The sequence below is a fragment of the Sparus aurata genome, chromosome 13, assembly GCF_900880675.1.
Source record: "Sparus aurata chromosome 13, fSpaAur1.1, whole genome shotgun sequence".
Classification (NCBI taxonomy): Eukaryota; Metazoa; Chordata; class Actinopteri; order Spariformes; family Sparidae; genus Sparus; species Sparus aurata.
Genome location: NC_044199.1, coordinates 21,732,104 through 21,753,253, shown reverse-complemented (window position 1 = coordinate 21,753,253; position 21,150 = coordinate 21,732,104). Strand labels below are relative to the sequence as shown.

The 21,150-nt window shown below is 39.5% G+C and overlaps 1 protein-coding gene across 18 annotated transcripts in view; it reads right to left on the bottom strand.

Moving 5' to 3' along the window:
- Positions 1-1,902: 1,902 nt before the first annotated feature.
- picalma (phosphatidylinositol binding clathrin assembly protein a) overlaps positions 1,903-21,150 on the bottom strand; it is a 64,414-nt gene continuing 45,166 nt past the window's right edge. For 4 of the 18 annotated variants that reach the window (XM_030437136.1, XM_030437138.1, XM_030437137.1 and 1 more), the window contains 9 exons: positions 20,597-20,682; positions 19,144-19,296; positions 14,405-14,485; positions 13,305-13,415; positions 11,653-11,781; positions 11,496-11,526; positions 11,312-11,411; positions 7,761-7,820; positions 3,586-4,778 (listed from right to left, as the gene is read on the bottom strand). In XM_030437136.1, coding sequence (XP_030292996.1) covers positions 4,608-4,778; positions 7,761-7,820; positions 11,312-11,411; positions 11,496-11,526; positions 11,653-11,781; positions 13,305-13,415; positions 14,405-14,485; positions 19,144-19,296; positions 20,597-20,682 — 922 coding nt within the window. In that variant the 3' untranslated portion in view covers positions 3,586-4,607. Of the gene's footprint in view, positions 3,334-3,585; positions 4,779-7,760; positions 7,821-11,311; positions 11,412-11,495; positions 11,527-11,652; positions 11,782-13,304; positions 13,416-14,404; positions 14,486-19,143; positions 19,297-20,596; positions 20,683-21,150 lie in introns of those variants that run through there. The other 14 variants (XM_030437146.1, XM_030437142.1, XM_030437144.1 and 11 more) reach the window with 8 other exon arrangements.

The window sequence follows — 21,150 nt, the reverse complement described above, 5'->3', positions numbered from 1 at the left end:
TTTTTTCAGGACAGGAATAGTCAAATGGGGTTAACTGTCTGAAGATAGCTGTGAAAAGGAAGGCCTCAGTTCAACAGTAAGGCTTTTATTAAGTCACCAATTAATTCTATCATGAAAGTCTGCATCTCACTCTCAATTTCACACTTGCATCTTTCTACTGCTGCATCCAAAATAAGGGGAAGCGGCAGCTCAACAAAGAACCTACTTATTGCTGGTTGGGAGGCTTTGCCAAGCAGGATGTTGCTTTTATATCAAGGTCTTTCTGTGCATGTGTGTCTGCATATGTATGCTGCACATGGATGAGCTACTGCACCTGTGGGCTCAGCAGCAGAAGCCTCCCAAATGATGAAGGCTGGGACTATGCAACCCAAGGGCCAAGGACCCCTCACCACTAAGATAATTTCTCCCTTTCCACAAATACCACTCCAGTAGCTCCTGAATGTTGCCATAAAGAAATACCACTCCAGTAGTTCCTAAATGTTGCCATAAAGAAACCTGCAAATTTTACTTGCCAGGTAGCACCACAAATTCTTAAACAACTGCAGATGTCACCTGAGTTATCTGAACTAAATGTTTCTTTTAAAAGAATCTGTTTCAACTCAAGCTCAACTTACGCAACGTTATGGAAGTATGGAAGCACAATTCTATCATTGTAATAGGCTTTTAGAGGCCATCCTCTGAAAAGGACATGTACAGGTAGGCACATGCTGTACCAACTGAGATACTTGTGCGCTCCTAAAAGTTAAACCGAGTAAATATGTGATAAAATGAGAAAGGGTCCATTTTAAGTGACACTAGGTTTTCCAAAAACTAAAAAAGTATTTAAGTTCCCTAAACATAACCAACAGAAACAGAAGACTGAAAAAAACTTGTAAAATGATAAGTAACCATTATAACAATAAGTTTAATCTGGATACAGACCTCAGTCTCCTGAGTGAGTCAGGTACTCAACCCATGAAGCCACAAAAGCTTGCAAAAAATGCAGACTTTGTTGCTTTTTGATATGTTGAGATGATGGTCCTGAAGCAATGTTAATTATTAATGAATTATTGATAAAACTTTGTTGAATAGTACCAAATATAAAGTTAGATTGGACATTACAAAACCATGTCTTCAGACATACATTTCCAATAATCTGGTGTCTTAATAAAGATGACATTCCTTGATATTGCTTAGGCCTACTGCATTTATTTCTTGGTTGAAGATGGCAGTCTATATTCCTGATTATGTATAGATACAATTGAGAGACAAACACACTTATTACACAATAAGAGAAATGATGGAAAAGATTCCAGTCATGAGCATGACCTTCCTTTCAGGTTGAAAGGATTTTCAACCACTCGCTGGCTTTACGCCACCACTAGACCCTCTGGGATCCTGTCCCAACCCAGTTTATGGGCCTACACTTCATGAAGAGGCTTCACATCTCTCAAGTCTAATCGCTGTAGCCTTGTTCTGTTGCCAATCTCAATAAATAGTCATACACTGTGCAACAGAAAAAGTATTGCGTGTGCTTAGAAAATTCTCTGGTACACACTAGAAACTCAATAATTGAAGCATGGTTCTGCACCACTAGCAAAAGACGGACAAGTCTGTGACAGGACATTCACGCAAACATAAAGCAGATGATAAATCTACATAAAATGTGACGACTACCCAAATGAAGACTAATAAAAATATGACCAGACATATTTCATGATTGGCTTCACCACTACAATGGTGGGTAATGCAGAGGAATACCAGTGTGTTGTGTCTCAACATTAGCTTCTGACAGTATGAAAATGAACCGGTTCAGGTTTTTGTTTTTCCTAAGGGTGTGGTAAAATTTACTTTTTAATAGGCAACTTTGAGAAAATCTGTTGAAAGCAATAAATATTGATAATAAAAAGTAAGGAGCCAAAATGTTGAAGCTCGCACTTTATTGGAAAAATCGAACAAAAATATAGTCTGCAGGGACAACGCAGAAATTATGCTGGGTTAATGTAGTAAGGGTCACGTTTATGTCCAGACCATCTTTTTTTACTCGCCCATTCATGTGATAGGCAGGATGTTTATTTACGCAAAGCACCGATCAACAGTGCTCTATTCTCTTGCACAACTAGCATGCCCACGACCCCATCCACATCACCACCCCTCTGTTACCAGTCTGTCCTGAACGTACAGCCAAATCCTCCCAAAGCCCACAGATTGTCCAAACAGTGCTGGCCTATGGGAACATGATATGAGCATGAAAGAGACCCTGCACATTTAAGTTGGAAAAGGGCAGCCAGCAGCTTAGTTAAATGTAAGAATAAATGGCATGCGAAAAGCGTCATAAGCATAAATGCAGATTCCTTTCGAATGCAGTGTTGCCTCAATCACAAAATGTAGTGCTTTTGCTGATGTGAAAAATGTCCCCAAATTCATAGAAATTGACCCCACTAATTTGACAGTTAATGAATTATGTCCATACACATCCTCAGTATGACCCATTGAGCCACAAATAACTGCACAAGGCATCATTCTGAGCACAGAGAATATTTAGTGCCCCAACAGCAAAATGTGTCATCTCTTCAAACTTTATATTAACTTTAGAAAAAAAAGAAAAAGAAAAATCATCTCAAACATTCAAAATCCAAATTTACAATCAATCATACCAATGTATAAACCTGAAGACCTTCCACAAGCAGGAGGTCTGTGACTAGTTACATTTACATTTTTAAAAAACATTTTTTTAATGTCATCCTCTCTGTAGATAATCATAAATAAATACAAACAATACACAAGGAATGTCTACTCCAAACAATACATAAAAAAATAAGAAAGAAAACAAAAATATGTGCTATGACAAGGAGTTGCAATTGTTTTCCTAATCTGGGGAAACTTTAAGCAGGTAATCATGATTAATAATCAAAAAAGTTACTTCAAGCCTCACCTGGAGAAAGAGTAACAAAAAACGGCGACCCAAACAGTGCAACAGCAACCCCACTAGATGTGTTTGTCTTTTCAAGGCACATCAACTGTGATGTCAGAAAGCTCTTCCATTGGGTGTTGTTTCTCTGAGTCCAGGATACAGTAGGGGCTGATCCATGTCCAAATGGTTTTGGATGGCAGCACGCACGCTTCTTCTTCTTCGTCGTCGTCGTCGTCGTCCACTACGATGCCTCTCTGAGATGGCCAGAGTGGCTCCCAGTCACCATAATTTTATTCAAGTTTTATTTGGGCCTTTAATTCTCAGAGAGAGGCGACTTCATTAGAAGCAAACTGCAAGTTTGCTTGGATCGGTAAGTTTGTCATGAATTATCTTTAAACGGGAAGCCCCCCCCCCCCCCCCCCAGGTCACATAAACTGCATCTGTTAAGAAAGGAAAAGAAAAACAACAGTATCAACTCTTGTTTTAGATAACAGAACTGTAGACCCAGTTTTTCAAGACCAGCCTCCAGACTTCTGACATATGATGTCAAGATTCAATTTAAATATTTTTTTCTCAATTCTGACAGCATTGCCATTGTTAGCTTATGACATCAAGACTTATAAAGATCACAAGATCATTGGCTTTATGCCCTGACAACTGTCATTTTCATGTCCTTTTTAAAAAAGAAAAAAAAATATCCTGGTGCCTTTATAATGGTAATGGTTAAGCAAGTTTAAATAATATAAACTGAAAATAAAGATCCAAGATCACCATCACTTGTGCTACCCAAATGGTAGGATGGTTGTGTTATACTGTGACCATTAAGTGTTCCCTTAATTTTTTTGAGCCGTGTACGTACAGTATGTGACTCAGGCAGAAATGTTTACGGAGGAGGATATGTTATAAAGCTTGTTCACAGTATGTTTAGTCACATATTTCGACTCGCAAATCACAGTTACAGGCGACCAAATGAAACATAAAATCATATTGGGATTTGTCTTGGTTTGAACATTTTGGAAACATTTGGTATAATGTTAGTACAAAACTTTTGTTCACAATTGTAGTGTTAAAGACATGTCAAAACACATGCCTGCATGAAACTACAAGTGTAGTTCTCAAACTCCCACATCCAATCCTTATTCAGTAGGGGATGAGACATTTACTTTGTGTGCAAAGCAGCCAGCTGGGGAGTCAATTGTGTCAGCATCTTGCAGGTAAGTGCTGTGATTGGCATATGAAGTGCAAACAAGGTAAGAGATAAATTAGGGACACAATATGGATTATTTTCAGCTGATAAGACAACTAATAATTTGACATTTCTGTCCTTCAAAAAGACATTTAACCTGTGGTCTATACACCTTCGAGTAAGAAAGGCTAATAGTAATGAAGCATATTCATAGCTCTAATAAGATCAATTCAAATTTAAATTTAAATTTAAAAACTTACACAAATACACAAAATCTTTACCTGCGGGGCCCACTTGATTCGTTGTTGAGAAAAATGACTAAAACCCAACAGGTTTCAGTTGTTTTGACTAAACACATTTGTGCACAATCTCACAAAAACTCCCACCTAAAAGAAATTGCTGGTAAACTTGGTACACTCAAAATCAAAGGCAATTGCTTGATTTTTCTTCAACCCAATACAAAGACATTCTTCGGCTGGTTAGAGCTGAGGTGACTATCATGTATTATGGAAGAAGTGTACACAACATTTATCTGGTTAGGACAGACTGGGTCACTGAGTCAAGACATGCAAGGAGTGGGATGTAGTCATCCATTACCTGTGCACCTGGATTGGGGCCAAAGGGGTTGGTGGGCTTCATCACAGGCTGGGTGTACATCATAGTTGGCTGTGTCATCATCATGGAGCTCATGTGGGGAGGCTGATGGAAGAGAAAGGAAAGCATGACATGATTAATATGCTTGCCCCCGCCACCCTAAAGAAAATAAGGTTTCAGGGGTCATTGCTGCCATTTCCATCTACTCTAACAGCAACTATGTGGCAGTAGGAGAACTAGACTGTTCATTGATAGTAACCAAAAAATATGAGGTCTTTAAGTGATGCATTTGCTGCATTTGGCGTGACAGTGTACTTAATTATAAGCATGCTCTTAACACTGCTAGAACAGCATATTTTTCCAGCTTAATAAACAATAATGAACACAATCCTAGATTTCTCCTCAACACCATGGCTAAACTTACTCAAAAACCACAGTCTGTGAGCTGTGTGAGCATTTGTGCAAAAGATTTTAGATTTCTTTTGCGATAAAACTGATGAGATCAAAATCAAAATTAACTCTTCATCTCTGGCTTCCTTGTCAAAGTTCGTTATAAAACATCCTTCTGCTGATTCACAGTTCGTCTCAGCTCTAAACACTTTTGAAAATATCTCCCTTGAGATATTGTCTAAAATTGTCTCATCCTCAAAACCAACTACTTGCGTCCTGGACCCCTTTCCGGCAAAACAGTTTAAAGACCTATGGCCAGCACTGGGACCTACAATGTACAATATTGTTAACTTATCACTCATGACAGGTGTTGTCCCTGCTAGTTTTAAGTCTGCTGTGGTTAAGCCTCTACTTAAGAAACCACACCTCGACCCAGGATCTCTAAATAATTATGGACCAGTATCCAATCTTCCCTTCTTCTCCAAAGTCTTAGCAAGAGGTGTGTCCTCTTTAACTAATGTTGACTGTTAGCTTCTTCAGTGGGTCGTGTCAGTCTCAATGAGTTCCCATAGTATTAGATTTTACATTGTACTGCCGACGAGAAACAATCTGTTTATTCTGATCAACATCGCATTTATCTGACGTTTGTTTTTGTTTTCTGCTCCCACAAGCTGTTTCACTCTCTACACTCCCCCCATCCACTGTTTCACTCTCTAGAAGTGGGTTCTTAGTGGGGGGCTTTTAATTTGAAAGTAGTGACCGTTCCTAGCTTGCCGCTACAACAACAAGCGGACAACAAAGACAGCTACAGAGACCGAGGAGACGCTAGCATCTCCTGGATCTCACTGCCTGTCCAGTTGCTCATCTTAAAGGGATATTCCGGTCTAAGTTTAATCCATGGTCTAACACACCGTGAAACTGTTAACTCCCTCTCGAGAGATCAAGTTAGCAGACCGCTAATTTACGGAGTTTTAACAACCTCAGAAAAGACCGCATGACAACAATACACTGCAGTAAATGGATCCAAATATAAACCGCCACCAAAAAGCCACAAATAATGCTCAGAACAGCACCAAACTTCAGCAACAGTACAAATAGGGTCTCAGCACATAGTCCGGGGCATCTAACCCTCCGCTAGCTTAGCTGGATTTCTACTGAAAAGCTGACAACATTTACCACTCTTCTGCAGCAGCTTCCTGTTGACGGGAAGTCCCGTCGACTCGATTACCGAGTGCAGTAGAGTTCCGCGGTTCATGGATGAAAATGTATGGTTATGACTCCATGGAAAAGCAATCAAAGTTTATATATGTCTTACCTGCCAGTTTATAACAGTTATTATCAAGAGCGGTCAGGGAAAAGAACGGAATTGAGCATTTCTAACCGCACTCGGTTATCGTCGCATTGGGACTTCCCCGACCCGGAAGCTGATTGAGGAGAGTTTAAATCTGTTTTTAGCTTCCCAATAGAAATCCAGCTAAGCTAGCGGAGGTTAGATGCCCCAGACTATGTGCTGAGACCCTATTTGTACTGTTGCTGAAGTTTGGTGCTGTTCTGAGCATTATTTGTGGCTTTTTGGTGGTGGTTAATATTTAGATCCATTTACTGCAGTGTATTGTTGTCGTGCAGTCGTTTCTGAGGTTGATAAAACTCCGTAAATTAGCGGTCTGCTAACTCAGTGTTTCCCCTACCATTCTGTTGGCGAGGCGGGCCGCCCCCCTTGAAAAACGTGAAAATCTTGACATTGATGTGCGCGCTTGTTGTCTGTTTCTCTGCACACTGTCGGATGCTATTTACATTTTACACTTTGCATTCAAATAAGCTAACGTAGCTGCCAAAAAATGTTTATTTTCATCTATGAGACCTACATTTATCTTCCGAAATGAAGCTATCCAGCCCGTGTTTTAATCTCCAAAAAGCTGCAGATAAACTAATCGGCTCGTGTTCTTCTAATGGTATGACGGTGAAGTTTTGACCGCAGATCACCTCAGCAGACCCGGGCTGGGCTGCTCCGCCGCTCCGCTACAGGTGCGGCTGGTCTGGACTTCTCCCACCACGTCGGAGCAAATGTGCAAACAAGCATTATTTGGATAAATTGGCGGCACAACAGGAAACTAAACGGCTACTTTCTCACATGAAAAAGCTTTAAAACCTGATGTTACCGGCGCTATAGCGGAATTTAAAACAGAGTCACAGCGGTTTCAAATTAGCCATAGTGAGGGGAGATTCGCTTTCTGTTTATAAAATGAAAGTGCAAATTCTATCCTTATGGTTTCTTTATAATTAAAGAATAAAAGGGTCTGTTTTCCATCAACATGGCAAGTTATTCCTCACTCGAATCAAGGGTCTAAGGACAGAGGATGTCGTTCACTGTACAGATTGTGAAGCCCATTGAGGCAATGTGATTGTGATTTTGGGTTATATACATAAAATTGATTTGATTTGATTTGTTTCAGTGAATGGACTCTTCCAAATAAGGATTTGTGTTTTAGATTATATATAAAATTTTGAACATCTATCATGACGAAGGAACTACTGTGCACATTGATGGATGTCATCTGTTCTGCTTCAAGAATAAAAGAAGTTAATGCACAAGATGCTACAGACTTAATGAGAAAACCTTATTTTCTGCATGCTTGCAGAGTCTGTATGTTTGTGAGTGGAAATGAAATCTGCTGAACACAGTCACAGCTGACTCACCATTGCATATGCCATCATGCCCGTTGGTGTGGTTGCCGGGAAGGTCATGACAGATGGTGCCTGAGGTGACACAAAAAACCAAGATGATTTCTTCTACAAAATCAGGACACAGCTCACATTTTAGTTTATTATTAGATCATAACATTTAAGCTGGAATTTAGCGAACACTGCATAACTGTGACTAAAATTTACCTTAAACGTTTATACAGATATGTCAAGATGAAGGCTTCAGAAAGGATTGATCAATTACCAAATTTAATTCATGTCATATTCAACTTCTCATATTCATAGGAATTGTTTTTTATTTAAAAGGTGTAACCCATAAAGAGCCCAACACACCAAGAATGATTGCTAGAACAATAACTATAAAATGTGTATATACATTATACAAATCACATTATGTACAAAGAATTCTGTCATCACATTCATTTTCAAACAGTGATGATTCTGGGCACACACTCCGAAGGCATTTATTATATGCATGAACACATTGTGCAGCAGAATCTTTTCATGATGGCAATGAAAGGGATACCACTGCTACTATCAAATGCCCAGGATTCAGCATTATCCCCCAACCGTACTAATTGTTGCACACTATCCTCTTCAGCTGCAGCAACTGACTGCCTTTAGCTAACCAGAGTAATTGCACTTTGTAAAGAAAATCTGTGGTAATCTGCTGCCGTCACTCGCACTGAGCAATGCGTATTGTAATTGATGTCCTGTCAGTGGTATATTTGTCACAATATTCTGTGTGCATAGAAAATTTCTATCAAAGTCAGCCAAATTTGTATTGTTGCACCACCTAGAGATGAGTGACATCTCCTTTGTGGCCACAGCACCCTGGGGTCGTGAGAGGTTTTCCAGTCAAATCCAAATTAGCATGTGGAGATAGATAAAGAAAGTTCTGACTGTAAATGTGTCAGATGTTACCAAAAGACTGCATTAAAACAGGGAAATGACAGGCAGTGGAAAAGGAGAATAAAAAGGAGATGGTGTTGAGTCCTGGGGTAGGAATTGGTTGGAAGGCAGGTGCAGCAGCCCTTGAGGAAAGATTAGATAGAAAAGTACAGACCCCCATCTCTTAGCACTCCTTGCTTCTCCAACAGCCCCTGCAGTGATAACAAACCCAGATTTGTCTGAAGCCCAGCCCTCTCAGGAAGGATAAGTTTCATTAACTATTCAGTCATTGGCGAGAGAGTCACAAGTGAGTCAGAGGTGAAGCCGGTGCCAAAATTGCTGCTTTTATCACAAACAGTGCTTGTGTCATTGCACTGAGAGCTCCCCTTCAGAATTCCTCCTTCCTGACAGTGTTTGGTTTGCAGTGTTGTGCCTGAACGCGTTCAGTGATCGATCGTTCATGAACTCATTCATATTTTTGGTGAACGTGAACTAAACGCACTGTATTTCTGCCTGATGAACGTTATTGTGAACACATTCATTCTGGCGTTTATGTATGGCGCTCTCTCACAGTTTAACTTCATCAAGAGAGTGCCAGATTTCCATAGAGCCTTCCAGGTGAAAACCCGGCTCTGGCAACACCAGCCACCACAGAGTCGCACCGCCACATGCGTCATAAAAAATGGGAAGCATGGAGGCAAAAATAAATGAAGGCAGCAGCACTACCTCAGGCTCTGCCTCCACCATTAATATGGCTTTATGGATGATTACTTTAAATAATTTTATGAAAAGGTCAGTGATGATCGAGGTGAGAAAAATCTGACCATTTTGTGTAAACTTTGCCCACTGGGTTTCAAGATGCAACTCCGTACATCAATGTCAACAGCAAACCTGAAACGGCACATTGAACTAAAGCACCCGGCTAGCCTTTCAAGGTATGTGCGAGTGAATAAAAAATCAAAAGACACAGCAACGGCGAGCCAACACAGATCCTCTACCACTCAAATCACATTAACAACGTACAGTAGCGGCTCCGCTGTCTTCATCTCCCAGCTGCAGCTGGACAACCTGGTTTTGCAGTATATTGTCGGAGACCTGCAGTTTCAGTGTTAAAACTGATAAAATAATTGCTGACCACAAGCATTGAGATAACAGTAAAAAAGGTGGTCTGTTGCAGGATTGCTGTCAGATGGTCTTTTTGAGCACTATACCAAAGTTTGACTACAGATTGAATATTTAATATAAAAACTAGAGCTGGACCAATTATCGGCCTGGCCAATATTCAGCATTTTCTTATTATCTGTATTGGTGTTCTTTGTCTGATTGCTGATAAAGGCAAGCAACTTTGGCTCTGATGCAGCTACCTTTCTATATCATAAGTGACCAATCTGATCACACTCAATGCCCCACCGTCAACACTATCTGATGTAACTATTCCTGACATTTACATGTTAAAAGTAATAGCCTATCAACATTGAATAATCTGAATCTGCTGAGTGACAAGTAATTTAAGTTCTAAAATAAATTTGGAGGTCTTTAGTAGCAGAAAATGGAAATACTCAACGATAGTTCTGACTTTACTGACTTTTTAGAGTGATAGAGTACATTGCTCTCCATATAGGCCTGCCTGTAGCAGTATTAAAAGTGCCTTAGTCATTGTAGTCCATTCTTTGATTGTTTTAAACATCACAGTTCAATTATTCTTCACATAGAACAATTACCAAAAACAAAATTCATACAATCAATTCATTACTGTCACATCATGTCATGTATTTCTTTAGTAATTAATTATTACAAAAATGCTGCAGCAAAACAACTTGAAATGAAAGGTTTCTTTGGGAGCTCTTGATAAAGAATATTGTTGAGTTTGCAAGTCACAATTTGATAAGACCTTTAATACAAGTTTTACAATCTGTCTACATCAAAATGAATGGGATATTGTCAATATTTTATTTTACTAAAATTACTGTAGTGAAAGTACAAGAGAGTAATAACAGATGCAAGCCTTTGTATCTTACCTGTGTGGCAATTTGAACATAGATATCATGAGCTTATGTGGTGAACTTAATCACACCACAACATCTCTGTCCACACACGTATCCTTTGCCATGACATTCTGATCCGACTAACTACAATTATAATTACAATGCTATAACCCAATATGGCAAGAGAAACTGCACAATTATATGTGACATGACAAACCATGGCTACATTTGATAAGGTCACAAGAGTTGTTACAGTGAGTTTCACATCCCATAAAGTTATCAAGGGCTGTTTTCACATATAATGTCACATATCTACAACTTCCTGGTATATAAAAAAGGTATAAGAGCAAGGCAGACCCCTATCCCCACTGTCTTGCAGGTTCTTGAAAGTTCAAGTTTTGGGAAGCCTAGGGTCACCAGGTGTTAACTTCCTATATGTAAAGGCTCTTTAAGGTCATTATGAGATTCAAGATGATGGTAATTTGTTTAATATAGCTTTCATCAGTTAGTCAAGCTTGAACTGAAGCACCCATATTCCCACTATAGAGTAAGAGACTATGGAGAAGAGCCTTTACCATGAAAGGGGGCTTTCAACCCAACTGATGTACTTCTTTGGTGTTTACAGGTTGGGGAGCAAAACCAGATAGGCACAGAGAGGTGATGGCCTACCATGGCTGTAGGGTTCCAGGTGGTAGAAGGGGCAGTCTTGGGTTGCCAGTTGGTTCCACCTGTTAGTTTCTTCTCACCAGGCTGATTCCAGTGAAGATCACTACAGAGATCAAGTAAGAATTTTAGTCATGTTTGGTATGCAGTCTCAGGTAGATGACTTCAAATATCAATTAAGTACACTCACTTCTTTGCTGTGCCATTACCAATTGCCAGATCTAAAGAGGACAGGGGAAAGTGATGAAGGCACAGCCACAAACACAACACTAATTTACACACAACATTAAATTATAGAATAGACAATGACAATTTTCCAATTAGTTTTATTTAATAAATGAACTTACTGCCGACAAGATTAGCCAGTGATGAGTCCAAGTCATGGGACACCAGTTTTTGGGGCTGTTGGCCATGTGGGGTCATGCCCTGATTGGGTGAGGATGCCACTTCGGGTTTAAGGATGCCACCTAAAACATCTTAATCAGAAGGGGGCAAAACGAAGGGAGAGGAAGGAAAGGGACGGTAGGGTGAGAGGTTGAGGGGCCCATAACAGGTAAAGATGCAATACAACAGACAAGTAACACAGCAACACATAAAGACAGACACAAGGCAGTACAAAAAATGCACACACGGACAGAGAGAGGATGTTGAGTTTGAAAGAGGCAGGAAGCAGGGCTCACAGAACAATACTCATCAAGCCAAGACCGTGAGAGAAGAGTATGTGTCCAGTCAACTCACCCAGTCATGCATATGCCATGCAAAAAGCCAAGGCCCCATGGAGTGTGTTCAACCCCAGGACAATAGAAAAGAGAAAAAAAAAAATGCTCTGAGATTGTGAGCAGCATAGGACCATTAGAGGTACTATATATAGTTGGAAACATTAATTTATTCTTTCCAAAATGAATGCTGTTATATTGTAATAGCAACAGAGAAGTCAAATCTATTAGAATGCAGGTCTTATGAGTGTTTTTTTGTCCACATCTACAGATTAAAACATAATCATAAACTTTGCTTTCCATAAGGACATGGAACAGCCAGCCAGTGGAAAAAGAATAGCCAGTTAAGGGGGTCTGGACATGGACCCTGCCATATGAGTCCCAATTTGGTGGTTACAAGCGAATACTAATGGTGTTATTCAAATCATATACACTGATCTTAATAATTACATATTTAACTGAATTTGCCTTACTGACTATACGTAATTAATCATTGTAAAAGGAGAGCCAGACATGACCAGCCGATGACCGTTGACGACAAGGTGTGTTGTTAGATCTGTTGCATTGGTTTTTCCTTTGGTTAAACATTGTAGTTGAGGATTATGAATACAAAATTAAAAAAAACAAACACAGAGGCTCCCTTCTCTGAACTGGGGCATCGAACTTTTATCTGCAGTTCACTAGAGACCTACTCCTTCCGTTTTTACCTTTCACAATAAGAGTAACAGATATACCAGTTTACGCTGCAGAAATGCTTATCGGGGGAACGGGGGACCATTTTATACAGGTCACTCAATAAAAAATCTTTGAAATGTTCAATAAATATGGTATAGGGTAATTCATTTTCAGTTCAATGTTTGTTCAATTTTATTTTTTTACTTTAAGACTTTTTTAAGAGGTCCTGTACCCTGGTGCTGTTTTTGAGATAATGTAAGAATTAGGCCTGTTTGATACGCAGTGTTTCATTATGAACATACAAATTGCGTATGCCGTCAATAATAGTTATTAGGGGAAAAAAAGAAAAAAAAAAACAGCAGGTCACACAAAATTCGTAAATCGGCCAAGTATATTAGAATCATTTCTTATTAATAGTCCAAATAAACCAAACCCGCTCACAAACAAATCTAAATCTGGAACTTTGACTGTGCATAACATCGACGTGATCCCGTGAATGTGCAATCTGTCTCCAAACCTTCAGATGGCGGCAGTGTACATGAGATGTGCTACATCTCAAAGAGCAATGGGAAAGGAAACGTCAGAGTGTGTAGGAGTTCACCACTTACCTGTAGAATCGAGGTTGTTGGCATTGGTGTTGTTTCCAAATACTGAGTCAAAATCAATGTTAAGGCCTCTAGAATTCTGTGGCTGCTGGGGTGTCGGGGAGGCTGTAAACCCTAATGAGGCAAAAGAAACTGTCAATCATTCACATACTTACAAGCCACATGTTTTTCTGTCTAAATATATATGACAAGGCTAGATGCTTTGTACCAGACAAAGCTACTTCACCTTAAAAATAATGATGTGGTTGTGTATTTAGTGTATAAATAAGTCTGGTGACATGTCATACTGTCTCTTTCTCTCGTGCCTAACTACACCATTATATCATGCTCTTCCACAGACTATTATTACGGCACCCATCCTGACCACTGCAGTAATTCAGTAGCAGGATACTTGCTTCTGTTCTTGATACTGTTCTTTTCAAGATCACTGGTTAGGGCGGACCGTACCACATACAGTGTACAGTAGCCTTTACCTTTCAAGGAAACTCATTTATTAGGGTGCAACACACCCAATTTCTTTAGAAGCCCAAACACTGGTAGTGTCTCAACACAGGTTTGATGCATCAGGATACTTTTCTTACTTTCCCTATTACCAACGCTTCACTGAGAATTTTATAATTTAAATTTTTCTCAAGCATCTTTTTCTGCATTATAATCTGTAAAAACTCAATTTCCCTCTCCTTAACGTCTATATATTTCTTCTTTTATGAATAAGTACTGTATACTTCAGTTCATGTACATTACCTTCGCCGAGGAGGTTATGTTTTCCCATACACATAACATACTACAAACACAGGCTCCAGATGGGAATTGACAAGACAAGAAGTGAAGCAGTAGGAGAATATTTTGAAACTGAAGTGATGACAGCGAACTGAGCGAGAGTGTTAGAGGCCATCTAAGCTGCACCACTGAAGCGTTTATAGAGCCTGATAATGTTAGGATAGAAAGACTGCAAAACAGTAAGCTCAATAGAATAGTTCTTTGAACTGTTTAGTAATGTTGGTCATAAAGGTGGTACCTAGAGAGCAAAATGTTTTCATAGGTGGTGCAAAGTGTAAAAAACCTGGGACAGGTAACACCTTGATCAATCTCGGTGTACCTACCTCTGAACAGACCAGCTATAGCAGCGGGCTCAGATTGGAAGAGAGGAGCAGTGTTGTAAGGGCTTGGCCCAGAGAATGAGTCTGACACACAGCAACAGCAGACAGGCAAAAAACCAGACAGAAAGAGAAAGGAGAAAGAAGAAGGGGGAAGATTATGCAGATATGAGACCAGAAAAAAGTGTAGTTAAAGAGCATGACGGAGGCCAAGTAACTGTGGGAATTGCTTTTTAACTAAGGGAAACAAAGTTCGGGATTTGCAGGGACAAAAGCAGAGGAAGCCAGCAATCATCACATGGCTAGACTAAATACAGGGCAAAATTCAGCGAAGCTCACAACTAGTGGCTAACCACAAAACAATACAGGTTCACACACCGGTTTATAGGAAACAGGGGAGGCGGTGTTTTCACAGGTTTTCACTGTGCAATAATGTGAGTAGAACTGGTCTGACATGGCGTCAAATGTTACAAAAACATCTCACTACTCTCATAACAGCTCTCACTAGTAGCAAGACATTTATCCACCATAGTACCTGTAATTAAAGTCTCTATCTGTGCAACAGTATCAAAATCAGATGCCAGGGAAAAGCTTGAATCAAGAAAGGGATTGTAATGATCTAGACAAAAACAAAAAAGCTGCTCATTTAAATCTCTCTATAAAAGCAAGGAATCTCTGTCTGTCTGTGTGTGTGTGTGTGTGTGTGTGTGTGTGTGTGTGTGTGTGTGTGTGTGTGTGTGTGCCTCAAATATCTCTGCGGATCAGGATCAGACTGACCTGAGACTTTCAACATGGCTGCTGCGTGGTTCAAGGGTGTGCGACTTCGCATTTGTTTGGACTGCAATGATACTGTTAATAAATTATTTCATAAATGCTTTACAAATTCCACGAGCATTGTCCACCGGAGCCACCACAGTCACGTGTGCACCAGAGCCAATCACTGCAGAGCCCACTGCCACCCCCCCACCTTAAGAAACAAGCGGATTTATACCTGCAGCGGCGCGAGCTGGACCGGGATTTTGCGCAGACAACAAAGTGGAATCGGAATCTGTGGATGTTTGTGTGTAGGCTAGCCGCTAGCTCATTCACATGGCCCACCTCTCAAGGCGACGGACCGGACGCACCGGCACATCCAAAACCGTCCAAAACCGAAAACAGGCTTTTGTCACGAAAGTGTCCAAGCAGCAAGTTTGGTTGTTGAGGAACAGGAAGTTGTGGGAGGGACGGAGGCAGATGAATGACAGGCAATGACAGTCGGTGTATAGACAGCGATATTGAGAGTTGAGAGATTTGTGACATTTAGCATGTTTGGAGTGTATAGTTAGTGTGTTATGTAGTGTTTGGTGTAGTGTGTTTAGTGTTTAGTGGAGTTAGTTTTTTGTTTAATGAGTCAAAGCAATGAGGAGACTGCTGAATGAGCATTGCCTGCATTCAAATATAAATAGTTACATATAACTTTGTAAATTCTTAAAATGTATGCACATATTTAGCAAACAACAATTCATATTTGCATTATAAGTAATAAAAATGATTTGTTAAACATTTGTGGTTTTCACAGTAAAAAAATCTAACTTTTACTACTCGGATTTTATGTTTTTTTGTGATTTTAGGTCCATTGTGTTAATACAGTATGTCAAAATAAAAAAAAATAACTGTACAGTCACACATGTGAGGTTGTGCTGAAAATAATGACACCAAGTAAATAGTTTTTAAGGTGAAATATAATGGCAAAATCAAAAATAGTCAAAAACGGCCAATTATACCCTGGAATATCGGATTTCACAACAAACCTAAATATCCCTGACATCCCACCTTCAAACACAGCCTCATTTGGCCATCCATGAAAAAGCTACTTAACCTCCCACTTTTCTATAGGAATACATTTTTCTTACGGGCACTGCATTAGCGGACATTAATTAATGACAGAGGTTTGGCCTAAGACAAAGACAAAAAGCAAATAAAAGATTAAAACAGCCTAATCAAAGAATGTTAAGAGCTGATAAAATAAACATTTGGGAACTTAGCCTGACTGCGGAAGGAAACAAATATTTGCAGTGGGGCAGCATGCCAGAGTGTGCAGAAACAGTATGCTCCTACAAGTGACTCTAAAACACGACAGGCATTTCCCCCATTTGTTTCCTTGCTGCTCTGACATATTCTTCTATGAATTCAATCAATACACAATCTAAATTATAAAGTGAAATGAAGGATGATGTTATCAGACTTGTTAGTGTGAATGCTGCAAGCATTCACACTATTGTTATTCCGAAGTTTATAATTATTCTTCTTCCGTACGTTTTTTGGCACGCTACTCCTCCTTCAAATCTTCAAACCATTCAACCATTCAAATATCAAAATGTTCAGCCTTTTTAGGACATTACGGGGTCTATTTTTCTCGTTTCTACCTTTTATACTTTTGGAAATATTGAGCTTTTTCTGCAAAATTTTGCCCATTCATTCTTTTGGGGATTTTTTCAAATTTCATTCTGCTATAACTTCAGCATACGTTCAGCTATTCAAACCATTCAAATATTCAAATGTTCACCTTTTTCAGCTCTTGCAATCCTCTTCTTTTCAACTTTTCAACTTTTTCAGCTATTCAGCTTTTTCCAAAAAAAATTTAACATTGCAGCAGATGGGAAAAGCTTCAAATCCTCTTCAAAACTCATCGACTTTCAGCCTCTTCTTGGTCCTCATACATTGAGCGAGAGACACCATTCAAACTTTAAATGAATCACAAAACCTTGAACTATTGACCTTGTATTCAGTTATTAAAAATCTTGTACGGTTTTGAAATGGTCGCAGTTTTAGTTTGAAGGATTTTAAACCCGTCTTCTGAGTTTATAATGGGTGTGTATTGCGTGAGCTAGAGTGCGTGACATCATCAACTGCCGCACCCCAGAGTGAGGAGCAGCTCCGAAAATGGGATTTTTTTTTTGCTTCAGCTTGATTTGGATCCCACATCTTGTACTTGACATAGACAATATAGGCATATAAATGTAGGAAATCTTGTTGGGTTTCAGCTGATGGTCTCATTTCAGCTGTAGCACTTACGGTTCTGGATTTAGAAGCCCGAGAGCGACAAGCACACCTGAATGTTCCCCATAAGCGGCAATGTTAATTTTGAGCCCAAATTGCTGGAGGATCGCAGACGGGACATGTTTTGTCTCCCGCTCCTGTGCCCTCATTATGCACTCTACAGAAATAAAAATAACATGGGTGCGTTCAGCAATGTCTCCTGTTACTCAACATATAGCATGTTTTGGCGATAACTATTACAGTTTTCTCAAGAATCGCATGAGTTTGGCAGGCATTCTCCCATTCATTCCTTATGGGGACATTTTCGTCTGTGTTTCTGCTCCTGCTGCAGCATGTCTGCAGCCATTTTAACCTCTTTCTGCCTTTAACTTCTCACCTGTCAGCCTTTTTTCACCTTTTTAACCTCTTTCTGCCCTCTTACTCTACAAGTTTTTGGCCTTTTCAGTCTTTTTTTCACCTTGTTAAGCTCATTCCGCCCTCTTACTCCACAGCCTTTCATATGTTATCACCATTTTAACCTCTTCCAGGCCTCTTACTCTACAGATTTTTACCTTTTCATCCTTTTCTCACCTATTTGAGCTCATGCACCCTTAAACTTCTTTACCTTTTCATCCTTCTTTCACCTTTTAACCTCTTCCAGCCCTCTTACTCCACAGCTTTTCACATGTTATCACCATTTTAACCTCTTCCAGCCCTCTTACTCTACATATTTTCATATTCTTTTCACCTTTTTAACCTCTTCCAACCCTCTTACTCTACATCTTTTTACCATTTCATCCTTTTCTCACCTATTTGAGCTCTTACACCCTTAAACCTTTTCACCTTTTCATCCTTTTTTTCACCTTTTTAACCTCTTCCAGCCCTCTTACTCTACAGCTTTTCATTCTTTTTTCACCTTTTTAACCTCTTCCAGCCCTCTTACTCTACAGCTTTTCATATGTTTTCACCTTTTTAACTTCTTCCAGCTCTCTTACTCTACAGCTTTTCATATGTTTTCACCTTTTTAACCTCTTCCAGCCCTCTTACTCTACAGCTTTTCATCCTCTGTTCACCTTTTTAACCTCTTCCAGCCCTCTTACTCTACAGCTTTTTATCCTTTATTCACCTCTTTAACCTCTTCCAGCCCTCTTACTTTACATGTTTTCATATGTTTTCACCTTTTGAACCTCTTCTAGCCCTTTTACTCTACAACTTTTCATCCTTTTTCACCTTTTTAAACTTTTTCGGTCCTCATCAGCCTTTAACTTTTTGAATTATTTGCCTTCTTTCACCTTCTTTCACCTTTTTAAGCTCTTTCAGCCCTGTTACTCTACAGGTTTTTAGCCTTTTTAGATATTCATGTTCCTGCCTTTTCAACTCCTTCAAACATACAACTTCATGTTCAGCTAGAGAAACTGTTCAGCTATCAAAATGTTCAACTTCGTTAGCCCATTAAACCTATTGCTTTTAAGCCTTTCCGCCTTACCAGCTATTGGAAAATTCTGCTTTTTCTGCAAAATCCCGAGCATTCAGCCTATAGTTTTATGCATTTCCTGCAGTACGTTCAGCAGATTTCGCTTCACTCTTCAGCATTCACACTGTATTTTCGTAGGAAATGCAAATGTTTCTAGTTACATCAGTATGCCACATTACTGTAAAATGTTTTGTAGCGAAACAATGGAATGTAGACTGTAAAAGAAAAGACAGGATGCAGAAAACCATCCCACCAAGCACTTCATGGCTAGGCGTCCGAGAGGACAGGGTGCCAGAGTCCGAGGATGCTGTGGACGGGTGAACAGCATCGACAACAGGTCGTTTGAGCAAAGAGTTAAAGTTAGGAATGGATTCCTCCACAGCTTCAGCAGCAGAGGTGAAAAGACCTAAGTGTGCAGAAGGGGAGAAAAAAGGACGAGAAAAAGAAGAAACAGAAATTTCGGTGGACAGGAGGGTGAGGAAAGTTAAAAAGAGAATTTAAATAAGTGCATGCAAGATGACCTGCGGGGGGAAAATGTCGGTGATGCAGGTGAGAAGGATTAAAACAGTGTTGGAGATACAGCTGAAGGCTTCTGTTGTGCACTTTATGGCACAGTTTAGTTGTTATCGGCCTGAATTTCAGGCCTGATGACCGACTTTATCACAACTGCTTTTAAGCTGTCCACAGGTTAAGGGTCTTCATTATTAGAATGGTCAGAGTCCAGCACAGCGACTTATATCCAAAGTGCTTACATTAAAACAGCTGGGTATGATGTTTGTGTTCGGACTGTGTGTCAGATTGGATATCATATGAATTAATAAAAGTTAGTTAAAATGAATGAGCGTGGACTGTGTGGACTCATCCAAACCTACACTTTAGTCTGCCTTGTAATATCTTAAATTATACACAAACACTGTCATGTGTGTCAACCGCATTATGTACATACATTCTGAAAGTGAAAAGCACACATTATAATAAGATATGAGATAAGGTTACACCTGCAACTGAGCTCTATGCAAGTCAATATTGCTATACCTACTCCATGGCTATGGTTGTGCCCCACTTCAGCCCTGGCAAAACAGTCATTGCTGGATGATGTAACTCCTCACTACTGATGCACCAGAGTGGAAAATCGCCACAGACACCAAATTTGACAACTCTGCTATACTGTTGAATACAGAGATATTTACCTGGTGGTGATGGCCTAAATCAGCATTGTGAAAACTTGTTTGTCAAGGGCATGAACATAACTGACATTCATTTATGGATTAAAGTCCCCAAATCCAGCCTTGATACTCATATAAAAATCTGACATGCAAACTTGTTGTTTCGGCTTGTGCTGAGAAATAAAAATGGTCAAAACACAGTCACGAAAACATGACCTGAGAATGTAAATCTGGTGCATGAGTATGGGAGACATTGTGTTTATAGGGCGGGTAGGGCTGTTTAACAGAAAAAAAAATACAACACTGAGTACAGGTCAAAATATATGGCCACACCTGACTAAAAGGACATCAATACTATAAGTAGGTGCCATTAATAATACTTCTGTTTTGCAATCTCATATTCTCTTTAATTCTCTTCTTCTGTATTCATGTATATACAATTGAATCTGAATAATAAAACTGTAAACAAATTAGCTGTGAGCACTGTGTGGAATGACAGATGTACAAGTCCGTTTGTAAATGTTGCACGGGAGCTCTCACCTCCCCACGTGTTTGAGCTGGAGACAGGCAGTGGCTGCTGGAAAGCTGGCTGTAGGTCCAGAAGGTCATTGGCCGCCTTGGAGTTGCTAGAAGGAATGAGCAAGAAAAAATGGGCACAGACGATAAATCAGTCACTCATTGGCAAAACATTAGGGGTGTGTCCTCAGTTTCAAGGTTGGTACAAAATTAAAATTACTGAATACAATTTAAAAATGAGAAAAACAACAATAAATATTTCCTCACATTATTTAATGAAGGAAAAACACATAACTTGATACATATTCATTGTGCACCTACATTTTTTTTATGTACTTCTTGGGAAAAATTAGCCCATGTCAGTATTTAACGAGTTGAGAATCAGACTAAAAATCAATGTATCTTACAAATAGAGCCTCCATGTCAATTCAATCAGTTTGAATCAGTATTCAAATTTAAAAACTTTCATTTATTCTGCTTAACAAATTGAAGCTTTCGTCGCCATTTCTGAAACATCTGTAAAACAATGTCAGGTCTTAGACTTTATGAATTAAATAATCACAAAAAAGTGTGCATCA